Here is a 14,202-nt window from a genome sequence, read left to right as displayed (position 1 = left end):
GTCCAGTTCATTTGACGACAGTTTGTGAGAGTGCTCTGTGTTTATACGGTACACTTCATTGGCCTTTGCAAGGATGAAAGCACTTCAGCACTACACAGTTGCTCATACACGAGCATGAAGTAAAATCGACCCCAGCCTTCCTTCTTGCCTGAAATGATTTTGTTGCCTCAGCTGTCCCGGGATGTAAACCGACCCTGGCAGCGTTAAAGTTTCTCCAAAGAAGAAAACCAACATCAAGCTGGCGTTTGAAAAACACATTTTCAAGGAGACAGGGTTGAACTTTTGGTTTGCTTCAGTGAGCCGCTTATAAATTATGGGCTTGTCGCAAGTAAAGTGAACAAAATGTGGCTTTCAATAATGCAGATAGATTCCCACAAATTTCACGATTTCTGTTTTAAAAAAATGTCAGCATGCTTTCCTTCTTCCAGCCCGAGCCCGGAGTGATGTCTGAACTCGCAGGAAGAGGATTAAAAGTGGCCGACGCCTCCAGAACACAACGAGAGACACAGTCAGGTACAGCGTCTGTTTGGTCATTTAGCCCACCACGCATGGATCCCAGTGTGCTCTGCATTGACTTGTACAGTGTTGGACATGGGGGAGTTTGGGTCAGGGGGAAGTCGGTGTGTATTTCATCACTTGAAAAGGAAAAAAGGAATGTAAAGAGACTCATCCAGTATCTTTTTTTTTTCTTCATATATTTTTATTAAAGAAAACGTATGTACAACAAGGCAAGAACAGGAACAACAAGCCTTTTTTTCCTTCAATTTTTCCCCCCTTTTCTTTGTATCCCACCTCCCACAACCCGCCCCTCAGTATCTTTTGTTCTACGTACCCTCAGTTTATGTCTCACGTCACTTTGGGTGCTTTCTTCACACATCAGCGGTCGTAGCTTGTTTGATGTCGCGTCTTTAAAGCGAGAGTATTCAACATTTGAGGGGTGCACTTTTAAGAGCAGACCGATCCTAAAAATCAAACTAGACTGAGCCTTTTGTCAACATGACCTTTCCAGTTCTGCGGCGAGCCTGTGTGGTGTCTGCCTGCATTTCCTGAGTGCTTTCAAACTGTGTTTCATTGATTTCGGCCACATCTCAAAGAGGTAAGGTTGATGGTTTATTTTGATGTTGAAAAGAAGAAATATATCTCATGGTCACCATCGAAACTGAAACGAACGCTGCTCGCCCCTCTGGCTCGTTTCATGTTTTTAAAATATGCAGAGAAAGGTGAAACCAGCTGTGTAGATGCATGTTATTACACAGAGAGAGAGTAGCTCCTGGTTAGTGTGTGTGTGTGTGTGTGTGTGTGTGTGATTATATTAACCTTACTGTAATTGATTTGATATTGTCAGTGGGGGAAACCACGGGGATAGAGCCGAGTTGTAGAAAAGCTCCATGCTCATTAGAAGATACACAGTGAGTCTTTATTTGTATGTGTGTGTTTGGTGTAAGTTATTAAAGCCATTAGAAACATTTATACAATTTATGAACCAATGATGAAAGAAGAACACTGCTGAAGAATTTAAGAAGTAATAAACATTACTAGAAGTGTCATTATATTAAAGCTCATGGGACGATAGTTTACTGGTTATGAAACAGACTTGACTAATATCACTGCATGGCCAACAAACTCAAGCCTCATCATGTAGCTCAACTTCCTGTAGTTGATTTGTTTATAGGTTTTTTTTTTCATTTGGCCAGGTTGCTCCGCACCGTCACTCGGCCGCTGGCCCGACCAGGCCTGAGCATGTCCACCTCTTGTTCATACGTCATCACCAGGCTCGGAGTGCCGTGTGCTCCGGGGATTTTTTCTCCAACTGAGGAAATAGACGATGTGCAGTTTGCATAATTCATTTGAATTTCCTATAGGCCCTTCGAGGTCAGATCATCAAAGTCTGTGACATGCAAGAGATGAACACACGCGGTCACTTTGACATTGAAGGTGGCTTGATTGATTCAATGTCAACAGATGCACTAACATTAAAACAAAACACTCAAAACATTCCTGCTAGCTGTGAAATATCTGCCAAAGACTGTTTGATAGTAGCACTGGGAATTTTCTATAGTCAGCTTTTAGTCAATGGTGAACAACACAGAGAATATAACTATGACTTTATACTGACTCGTTTTGTTCAGAGATGAACTTCTTAAAGTAACATGTTGGATTTTTGGAATCTGTCCTGTCCAGGCTCAAGTGTGGCCCTGTGCCACAATACAAACTGTATCATATCAAAACACAACTCTTCCAACCGTGTCAGGACCTAAAGGCAGACAAAAGACACTTTGGGGGTCTAACATGTTAGAGCACGGTACAGGTGCCTCGTGGGAGTGCGTCATTAATACAGTACTTGGTACAGCTGCCACCTTAGAGGTGTCAGAAGAGGCGATAGACAGGAGGCTGCAGAAATGATCTTTGTCCACAAAAGACATACTGACTGAATGTTTGGTTGTGGAAAGGAAGCAGGATGAGAGGAGGAAACGGACTTCATGAAAAGGTAGAATCACTTTCTCTTTAAGGCAGCCGTATATGGAAGGGTAGACTTGTATAGATTTTAGGGACTAAGCAGAAAAAAACAAACAAAAAAAACCATTTCATTGACAACAACCCAAAATTGTAAATAATAGTCTGGCACTGATAAGAGGTGTTAATAAAACAATATAGAAATAACCTTCAAGGTTATGGTCTGGCTTTCTTTCGTAGTTTATCAACAGGCATCAGCATAAACTAAAGACTGTTTCACAGCCAGTTAAAAACTCCTGCTTGCAGCTTTAAGACGGTGTTCTTTACTGTCATAAGAGACTGAAATCGACTATTTTCTATAAGAATAGAAAGGAAGAGGCTGAGCGTGTTTGGTATCGGCTGAGGGTTAACGAGCACTGTTCTCTGAGCGCGAGGCAAAGCATCCGGCCACAGAAATATTGATCCGATTCAGTGATCCGTCTTTGTTGCTGAGACAGCAGGAGAGAATCCACTGAGCTTAATAGCCTTCACTCAGGGAACTCCCTGCAACGACAACACTGAGGTGAAGTGGCCGAGTGACAAAGTGAGCGTTTAGGTGTGTTCTCATGTGCACAAGAGGTGTGCTTATTGAGAGCGGGCTCTCTGTGCGCCCGTGAGGTGGACTCGGCGAGGTTGATTTTCCACGTGTTTGTGATGGAGTGTGTTTGCATGTCATGAGTCTAAGTAGCACGATACCCCTCGCTCACCTCTCCCCTAATCTCTGCCGACTCCCGGGCGAGAGAGCAGAGCTCACTGGCATTTAAATGTTCCAATCGCTTGTCTAGAATATCAATTAAAGCTGAAAACTTCCTCGCAGCCTTCTCTTTCCTGTTGCTTCCCGCTGTGCTTGATTTCTCCATCAGTGTGACTTGATTGTGTGGGGCAAAAAAAAAAGAGACTTAAATGACAGGATGAAGGCCGAGCAGATTTGCTCCACCACGGGAGGTTTGGTAGAGATTGTGTCCGTCATTCTCCTTTCATCAAGTGACCAATCATCTCGAGACAATCGAGAGGCAACGCCTGTAAACCCCCCCCCCCCCCCCCCCCCCCCCCCCGCACATGAGCATGGAGCTGCTTGTGAAGTGTAGAGTTGTAGGTTTGTAAGTGGGTATAGTGGAGGTTCTGATGAAACAGGAGCAGCCTGAAAAAAAAAAAAAGACGAGACATAAATCTGCATGCGTAACCCAAATGTAACCAACAGCATGTTGAAATAAAGTCATTCATCCGCTGTGTCAACTCCTTCTGTCAACTTTCAGTTCTTCGGCTTTGCAAGGAAGAGCAATTACATTATTCATCACATTTGTTTGGTGAAGACAGAGAAGAGATGGAGCTCCTTAAAGAAATGCTGTTGTCTCACACAGACGCACTTTTGAGTTTAATACATCGAGAAATATTGAGAAGAGAAATTCTTCTCCAAAGCTGTTTATGCAATCAGTTCAGAGACAGAAGTGAAGCCCTGGAGCAGCACGGTTCAAAAGTTATCAAAGAGCCCAAGAAATGTTCTGGAGCCACGATTTACTTCAGTCTAGAATACCTCCAAAAGAAAAGACAGTCGGGGGGGGGACAGAGACAATTGGAGACGGATGGGAGAAGAAGGAAAGCAAAAGATGTTGCAAGGACAGATGGTAAGGATGAGAGAGAGAGAGAGAGAGAGAGAGTCTGCAGACATTCAAGTAAAGAAACCAGCGACTTTTTGTTGGAGCTGCTTCCTCAAAGAAGCGCTGCAGCATCCTCATGACTCGAAAAGAATCTGCTGAGTAACTTTGTTTTGGATGAGGTTACAGAAAAACTGTCAATTCTTCCCACGTAGTTGATGATCATCGTGCATAAACAGGGCAGAGAGACGGAGGGAAGGAGAGAGCTCACATCTGAGCGCTCAAACAACAAATGTTCTTTCTTTCCACTGACCTCGTCTTTTTGCGCTCTTCTGCCCATTTTCTCCCCTTTTCTCTCCCCTCCCTCCCCACCTAGCCACAGTTGTTGCCGTGGTAACAACACAAAGAGATTTTTCTTTGCAGCTCTGTCACCGTGGCAACGCTTGGCTATCCTCCAGGCTGTTGTTGGTAGCACACCGCCCTCTGGTCCGCTGCAGCCAGCTCGTACTGACCGCCGTTAAGTCCGTCCATCGGTGGGAAACTACTCGAGTGCTGATGCATCTGGAGATCATCGTCTGTGTCAGAGCACCCGAGGCTCGGTCTCATGAAGTCATGCTGATTATCAAAGTGTCTGGACTGGACCAGATCAAGAACATTTCTCCCTCTTTTTCCTCTCAAAACGCAGGCTGCAGCAGCTCGGTTCAATTCCCGTCCCTGCACTGACCACAGAGTCAAACGGGGTCTGGATGCTGGAGAGCTGCAAGTTCACCTCCTGAGCACTGCCTACAGTTGGTGCCCTTGAACAAGGCACTGAACCCCCAAATGCTGGGTTGCTCTTACAAGTGCAGCCCCCCATTATGACATGTCACCATTAGTTCATGTGCACAGGATCCTGTTTGTGCATGTGTGCATTTCCCACCCTTTGTTCAGAATTATCTACTGCTTTTAAAATCATTAGAGAAACACCCACAGACACTTACAATCCAAAAAAAAGGGGGGGGGGGGATAATGATCCAAAGCCTTTATGTTTTCTACATTTACTAAATTGCTATCAAATATTAAAACACAGGTAAAACGTGACGAGATATTCACTGTAGATATCCAATCGTTTCTATATTATCCATATGGGATGGAGCCCCCACACCAAGAATACCACATGTATATGGAACTTTATCTGACTCACTACTGGAGCATCTCTACAGCCTGGATGGGCATGACACACACTCCCAGTTATGTAATGAGTTATCATGGAGGATGGAAGCTGCATTTGGAAACACATTGTGGTGTTTAAATCAGGGGCTGGTGGCCGAGTGGTTAGTTTGTACATGGTGTGTGTGTGTGTGTGTGTGTGTGTGTGTGTGCGTGTGTGTGTGCGTGTGTGTGTCTGTGTGTGTGTGTGTGAGTGGTGATTTGTAATAATAATATCCTCTCTCTGTGTCTTTAAATGGGATGAGTAAGAACTCACTCAAACTGAGCTGTTCCAGCGGTTAGCAGTCGACTTTCTTTACCTGCTGCAACGTTGCAAAGTGTTTGTCCATAACAGCAGCCCCCGTTCATCTGTCGAGTCTCATTTCAACAAAGGATCAGAAGCTGTACAAAAAAAAAAAAAAAAAACGATTTTCCATTTTTGCAAAGGTAAAACGAGCTGAAAGCCCAGATTCCACATGTCTGTGTGTAAAGTGTAAATCGCGATAATCACGAGGACTAAAACAACCCGATACTTTCTCGACCACTTTTGGGGACAAGTTGTTGTTACCGTTCTTCCAGTTTGTTTGATGAGTGACTTTTGAGGAGTGGATGATCCTTCAAGAAGACATGAAGAGCGAGTCTGCCACTCGCCGTCCTCCACGCGGGCCTGTAATTGCTCTCTCGTCTCCTGCTGGTGGAACTCAGATATTTCTGCACAAACGGTAATGCTGCACAGCTGGTGCTGAAACTGTGCGCTAGTCGCGAGGCTCAGCAGCCAGTTGGCAACTGAGAGGCTTATTACAACAGCAACAGGAGACTTGACATTTTGAATGCACTGTGCCAGTGAGTAAAATGCACTTTTGAGATGTCACAGTAATGGGATTGTGTGTTGGCAGCCAGTTTCTGGCCGGGGTTGGGAATTTCGATGTTTACCAACCCATAATCTGGCTTCAGCGCTACAGAAACTGATTGCACTTGTGTGAGTGTCAGTTTTTTAGTTTTGTTTGGAGCCTTTTGTTATCTTGTCAGTCTTTTTTTTTTTTTTTTACGGCACGATTTTGTTTCAGCTTCACATCAAGGCCTATTGAAAGGATTTAGTCCTGGTATCGCCTCAGCAGATTAGTCTCCTCCTTACCCTCATTGTTATTGTGACTGGCAGGACACAATGACAACAAAAACTATTCAAACTCCGGCACCCAATCAAAACAAAAAAAGAAGTTATGTATCCAAGCTATTATATAACAATAAAGGGCTCCTTCACATTTTTAAGATCGTTTCACGTACTTATAATGAGTGACACTTTCAGCCTTTAAAAAACAGCTATTTGAAGACTTTTGTTGTGGCTCTGCAGGGAAGTCTTTTACCTTCAGAACAAAGGTTTCTCCTACAGATGGAGACCCAAAAGGTCTGAAATAGAAAGGAGGGAAATCTACTGTAGAGGACAGGAGTGAAACCAAGTTACCCGTTTGTGCAGGTACATGGGAACCCATATCCACAAACCAGCAGGGCTACGAGTGGAACTAGGAAACAACAGCATTTCAGTGATCTTTGTGAATCAGAGGATAACGAGGTGCACACATGGCTGCTGTCTACAGCACCCACCATCCAGAGCTCCATCCAACGCAGCTGTTGTACCAACCTTCAGTTTTTACTGATTTGTTTGGTAATCAAGTCGCCGACTGGAAGTTTTTAGCTGACACTTTTTTGTATTGCACACTGGCACAACCCGATGTGTTTACTTCATGTGTTCACCTGTGTTTACACTATCAGAGCTTTCACACTTGCGGAAAATTCCTGAAAAAAAAAACAGCAGGATGTTATTTTCAGAATTTACCCAGAGTCAGTGGGAGGGGGAGTGACGTTTCTATCCTGTGACCAGACTCAGTGGATTGACTGCTCATGTATTCAAACGTCTGCATTACAGGTTCTGTCCGTCAGTATGTTGTTCTGTTGCCATTCCTTTGAACTGCACATGTAGCAAATAGTGTCATTACATCATTGTATAGCAGACTTTGTTGCTTCATCAGGTACTTCTGTGGAATTTTATTTACATCACGTCTTACCTCAGATGACCCCCCCCCCCCCCCCCAAAGTCCAGGTCTTTAGGGTTTCCTGTTTTATTTTGTAGTTCTGTGTCATGTCTAGTTTACTTCTTGCTTGTCTGTTTGCCCAGCTTTTTGATTGAGTGACGTCGAGCCCAAATTCATCTTAGTTTAACAGTCCCGAGTGAGATGGGACTCCTCTCCTACTCCCCACTGACAGTATACATTTACACAATATAAAGCAGCTGCATCACCATGTAATCCGGGCTTTAAGCATAGGTAGCTCCGGTGCTGCTGTCACAGATCAGGGACTGCTGACGGAGCAAACAGTGACACAGTGAAAACACTCAGCTGGCGGCTGCACAGTCACCGAGCCTCCAGCCTCAGAGATAGATGGGTTTAAAGACGCTCTATTTAAAGTAGTGATCAGAGCAGTCACCAATCAAACAGTTGAGTTAACACTTTTTTATGTCCTGCTTTATTTTGTTATTGATGAGATCAAACATATACACAATTTTATTTAATTACTGAATTGAATATATCAACACCAGTTTTAATTTTCAATTTTGTTTCATTTAGTTATGCGCTGAATCAGATTGATGCCATTCTACTACAATGTATTTTCCTATTTTGCAATCAATCCATCTATGATGAAATTTAAAGTTAAAGGTCAAATATTATTCTCCTTTTTACTCAGTCCCAGAGCTCCCCAAAACATGTCTGGGAAGTGTCATTCTGATCCTGTATTTGATCATGTCTATAAACCCCTCGATTTCAGCCCTGCTCAGAACAGGCTGCTTCTGTGTCTGTCGCTTTAAATATTTAAATGAGCTGTATCTGACCACGCCCCCCCTCTGGAAGGGCTCAGGTGGCTTGGGCTTTCTGGCTCCATGTTCTATTGTTTATGGTGAGAAGGCAGACTCCACCTGACTGCCATGTAAAAGCTGTCTTTTGTCACTCACCTGGGGGAGGGGTTACTGCCCTTTGTGATGTCATGAAGGGAAAATCTCCAAACGGCCTGTTTGAACACAAATTTTCTGAAAAGTGGAGCAGGCAGAAGACGGAGAGGATGGACTTTCTCATCAGTGGGGGTGTTTGCAGACAGATTAAAGACACTATAGTGTAAGTTTAATGTATCATGCATAATATGTGACACTGAACTCTTTCTCTCTTTTACTATTCCCAACCTTCTGTTTCCCTTTGCTCTCCACTTTCCCGCCCTTTCTGTCAGATACCGACAGTTTGATAGGGTCTGCAGCTAACTTTAAAAACACATTTATATATATATCGCCCAAAAACCAAAGTCCCGACATCAGCGGCTTCCTGCCTTTTATGACGAGGTTACGACCAAAATGTGTCTCGTGTCATTTCAAAATTAAATTCAAAGGCTGTTTTTTTTTCCCGCTCTTCATAAAAAGTGTTGCTAAAACAGCTGCTCTTGCAGTTTTCTTCGACGTGAGAAGCTGACAGGTGAAAATGGAAATGCTCGAGGTGACTGAGTTATGCGAGCCGTGATAAGAACCTCAAACAAACTCTGAAAAATGTGTTATATCACAGGTTCATAGAAACAGAGGTGCTACATCACAAGCTATGGCAATGATAAGAAGTTGGGTAAACTTCCTCTCATGTAGGTGAAAGTGGTCTCGCAACCCATCCCCCCCAAACATCATTAAAACATTCAAACGAAAGCAGTTGTCTGTTATCAAAATAGACATTTGTCTCCTCTTTCCACCAAATAATATAGCATCAATATCAAGGAGAAATGAACCCTTACCTCTTGTGTTTAGTGTGTGCAAACATGCATGAGGTTGTGTTCAGTATTTTGTTTGCAGTGCACGTGGCAGGTCAAGCTAGGACAGTTAAAAAATAAAGAGCAGTGTGACAGCTAGGTGCTCTGGGTAAAGCATGAGCGTGGCCTGTTTGACAGCAAGTCCACTTCCTGTGGTGTGTGTACAGTGTGTGTGTGTGATACTGAACTGAGGTGTGTGCTTTAAGCAGTATGTTTTTTTTTCTCTAAGTAGGTGTGCACATGTTTGTTTGTTGTTTTTTTTTTCTGAGGTGCAATAGTCCTTGTGAGTGTATTGGTATATGAACAGGTTTGACCAGGTGTATGTGTGGATTTGTGTGCTGCTTGTCAGTGTGTGTTTGCATTTTATTCTGGGTGTATGATCCTGTGGTAATTAGGTAAGAGTTTGGCCCTCAGCGATTCTTTTCCTGACAAAAACAGACCTGCTGGTGGACCATCTGGTGCGCAGGTGCATCACTCGCTCTCTCTCTCTCTCTCTATTCTCTCTCTCTCTCTTTCTCCCGTTAGCCAGACATCCGTCAGTCCCATTCACTCTTACCCCCGGGGAGGCTGCTTGACCCCCAGCGGAGGCTCGCACTCGTCTCCTGCGTCAAATCGATCCAATCAACAGGAATGATTAAAGTGTGGTAGCTGCTGTCGTCCATTTTGTTCTGGACAGCACCATTTGTCTCTGCAGCCACAGACAGGGCACTTCATCTGGTGGAAATAAGCAGACAGGCTGCTAACAGGCTAATTTGCTAATAGAGGGGGGGGGGTTGATGTGAAGCTGAGAGCGTGTGATGTAACAGTTGTATCTTCTAGAATAAGTGTGATGCACTTTTGACGAACTAAATCCAGACACCAAGACAAATAAATCTCTTCCTTCCTCGACGGGGACATTCCTGTGGATCTCAACGCTACGACCAAGCAACATGTGGTTGTACTTTGTATGCACTGCACTTCCTCTGAGTGATGCTGCGCTCAGCAGCAACATTTCCACAGAAAATCAATTCAGTCCGTGGTATGTGGTCAGAGGTCTGCTGGGAGTCATTTTCTGTTACATGCAATGATTTGAGCATGTGATTTCCAAAGGATACATATTTCATGAAATAAGATACTGTAGCATTGGGTTCCATTGACCCTGTTCAGGATTTGGTTGAACCAGTATATAAAGCTGCCATCACAAACACCACTCAAACTTGAAAAAGCTGAAGAGCCAGCACTTTCATGAACACATATGAACCTAATAATATTGATGATGGCAACATTTAGGACGGTTCTGATTCTTATTAGCCACAAGAGCTGTCAATGTTGTTGTTGATAATGAAGTATATTCATATTAATTATGAAAGAAAGCCTCTGAGCGTCTCCTGTCAGCACTTTAGTCAGATCAGATCTAAAGATGTGGATTTGCACTTTTACTGCCTTTGTGTTGTATAGATAATAATATTTACATATTACAATAGAGACTCCACTCAAGCACAACACTGTACATGCTCCCTTTTCATTTACAGTAAGACATTGGACTGCATAAGCACAGAGTCGGACAAAGAGGGGAATAAAAAGAGAAACCTATTTATGCAGCTACTCCACATTATATGCCCTTCAAAAGAGCCCGGAGAGGAGCCCAGCTTAGTTAGTGCATCATATCTCTGAGAGTCCAGACTCCACTCTGACTGTATGTGCATTATTTTGACAGAGAGAGAGATTGTATGTGAACAGTATAAAGCAGAGGAAAAAAATCTCCCGGGTGATTGGCCGGTCAATCCTTTGACAAGATGACTCATTGAACTTCTTATAGAGGGGAGTCTTATAATACAATGCTTTCTGCGTGACATCGTGTGCTGCAGCAGGGTCATAAGAAGAAGAAGAAACACTTTGATGTGCAGAGTGCACACCATGACAGGCCCGGCTCTTATTGTAGTTATATGCTGCTCAAGCTCAGCTTGGCATTCATACTGACGTGTACGGCATTAATGTCTTTATATATATTAAAAAAACATTTTAAGAGATAACAGTCGAAGGTTAAAGGGCTCTGACTCGCCTCCCTTAGTTGCCGCCATCACTGAAAAGCTAAATCAAACGCGTTCTTGTCACAGCCTTCTCTCTCTCTTTTTGCCCTGATAAGTAGGCGAGCAGTTTAAAGTGGCACAGGGAGCCAGGGAGGCATTTGATTGGTGCTTTCCATCCGGACTTCACAGCAGTGATAGGTTGGAGTTTTTAACAGGATGACAGCAGCTAGAAAACTTTTATCGTCAATGAATAGGGAACATGATTTATTTTTTAACGAATATCACAAAAAGTGATCGTTGAATATTAAAAAAAAAGCCTACCTTTCAAACTGCGTGGTTTTGGACTCTTAATCTATCTTTTTATCCATGCTATGTGATGATTCTTTTGCTCAGTTTTCTTTTTGTTGTTTGTAATTTGCTGAAAGCCTCTCCAGCTGCAATGCAGAGTCCCTCCATTTAAATTCTGTCCTGTCAACCAGCCTATTTGCAATGTTTTTTTTTTTCTCTTTGTGTGTCTGAAATTACTTTTACAACTCAATTCTAACTCCATAACTCGCAGGAGCCAACGTTTTTAGATCTCCATGAGAAGTGTCTCTTTATGTTTTCTATTTCAACCGTTCACTGGTTTCTTAGACGCCTCATCATCTGCTATTTAGGCTGAAACATGAAGTCGCAAAATGAGAAAAAAGGAGCTTAACGGAAAGTGTGTGTGTGTGGGGAACGTTCAGCAGAATGGAGCACGATATATTCAGACTATCAGGGCACATTTCTAATTTCAAACAAGCAACATTACTATATTATGAGGCAAGCTCGGTGGGATCTCATAGTTCAAACACACAGTGCAAGAGACGACAAAGTGAGTCCCAGCCTCTCTGTCAGTGGTATCCCTCCAGGCTGAACATTGCTTTCTCATCACAGATTAGAGTCTGACTCCTCCTGGTCTGAAGCTTTGGAAGCGAATGGCTCATTTTCACAGACGCTGATTTTTCCGCCCTGAGCCATAAGAATAACATATGCAATTTCTGAAAAGCTGAGTGCTGGTTTCACTACATAATCGATGTGCCGTGCAGTGAATGCAACGCTTCGACTGTAATGTTGCGGAAACCTTAATGTTTGTGCACAGCAATTTTTCTTTACTTGTGCTCATATCTTGATATGGACGGCCCATATGTCCACATCTAAATTATTACAGATTCATTTTCATAGAAACATCAACAGATCTTTTTCATGGCAAATATCTCTGGTCACAAGATTTATTTCTGTAGAGTCCAGATATACTGTTTAAGTGGATTTTTGCCAAAATGATGGTGTGTTCAACATATAAAGGAGAGTCAGCATACATTTAGGGCCCTCAGTGCTCTCAGTTGGAAAAGTTAAGTTTGGAACGGCGTGCTTTTCAGTGTCACTTCTCCCTCACTAACCAATCAAATTAAGAAAAGGTAGGACTTCTGATATCAATGCCATGAGACAACTTTTGTTACCTAGCAACAGTAAGCGCTGGTGAGGAAGCACTATGGAGCATCTTCCAGTGTTAGTGGATTAACTCATAAGATTGCACAACGAGGCACGTTTATTGATTGCTTTGTGAACTGTTCACTTGTATGACTCACTCTATAACAACACCACAAAACAGTCTCACACAAGGTGCAAGGACACGTCTGTCAACTGGCTTTACTCGGGTTGTCAAACTACAATTGACCTGGAAAATTATATATATATATATATATATATATATATATATATATATATATATATATATATATATATATATACACACACATATATATATATATATATACATATATATAATTTTGCCAGGAAACACTTCCCTAAAAGTTAATCGTACAAGATTAGCAAAGAGATCCCTCAACCCACTTTGTCATCGGGGGTCGCCAAAATCAACACACATCTGGGCTCAGTTGAGCTCAAGCCTTCCTTGCCTACTCTCCGTTCTTCCACGTCTGCCTAGCTCACCCAGCAACACGACGATATGAAAACATTTTTGGTAGCCAAAAGCATTTATATATTTTTTTATGACTTTGGTTATTATTGCTTTTTGATAATAACTGAAAGATTTGGAAGACGATGGTGAGGGTGACCAAATGACGGGGATAATAAAATATTGACAATTGAGACAACTAACAGCATCAGCGACAAAAAATAATGATGAGTGTGTTAAAGTGATGACGCCCCTGACGGCTGAAGTGGAGATCAGAGCCAGATGGCTTTAAAACACACAGAGAGCTGTTGTTGTGCTGCTGCGCTCTGCTGAGCAGGATTTGGGACGTTGGAGAGGGATTGGCAGGGGAGCAAGACGAAAAGCAGGTTTGCTTTGTTTTTAGTTAAATTCCCTCGACTGCTTCCTGGCTGCCAATAACACTGGCAGCCTCAGTAATTAGTGTAAATTTCCCATTGCGTGAATACCACTCTGTTTTTTTCACTTAGGAAGAGTGTGCAGACAATATTTATGTGCAGTTAACAAGGTAGTTTTTATTTTCTTGTTTTCACCTTGCACTTCAGGTAAAATAAATTACTTAAATATATATCAACATCCAAAGGTTTTGATTTTGTCTGGCAGTGATTGTCTGTTGGAAGCCCAAGGACACATTTACTCCCCGGCTGCAGCTCTGCGAACACGGAGAGAAGCAGCAGCAGAGGAGGTATTTTTTTTATCGTGAATACACCTCGATTTGAATAAAGTGACTTTGTACACTGAGCACACTTCATCTTACCTTTTATCACCAGTGTTTGTTTTTTTTATTATGACAGGCATAATGCCTAAAATAATCTTTCAGAGGTAAACAGAACTACGTGCCAAAAGACACAAAGACAATGCAAATTCAGTGTAAAAATATAGCTGTCGTTATGTGAATTGTTTTTGTAAACATGGAGTGTAAAAAAAAAAAAAAAAAAGCTTCAGTTTTAATCCTAAATCTTAAATCAGTGATAGTTGTGGTTGCTGGTGGCCAAATTGGTGTGTTTTAGTAAAAGTCCCATCGTTCTGTGGGGAGGATAAAAAACACTCCCTGAGCGGCTACTTTGTCAGAAATACAAACAAAAGGAGCTTTTGTTGTATTTCATGACAC

General features: G+C 42.6%; 1 protein-coding gene across 2 annotated transcripts in view; it reads left to right on the top strand.

Annotated features, from left to right (window-relative positions):
- The window catches only part of cpped1 (calcineurin-like phosphoesterase domain containing 1), a 146,420-nt gene that overhangs the window by 33,919 nt on the left and 98,299 nt on the right, over positions 1-14,202 (top strand). For both annotated transcript variants that reach the window (XM_079334060.1, XM_079334059.1), the window contains exon 3: positions 429-513. In XM_079334060.1, the coding sequence (XP_079190186.1) occupies positions 444-513 (70 nt within the window). In that variant the 5' untranslated portion in view covers positions 429-443. The remainder of the gene's footprint in view (positions 1-428; positions 514-14,202) is intronic.

Source organism: Symphodus melops, assembly GCF_947650265.1.
Source record: "Symphodus melops genome assembly, chromosome: 21".
In the NCBI taxonomy this organism is placed as follows: domain Eukaryota; kingdom Metazoa; phylum Chordata; class Actinopteri; order Labriformes; family Labridae; genus Symphodus; species Symphodus melops.
This window is presented reverse-complemented; position numbering and strand designations above follow the sequence as displayed.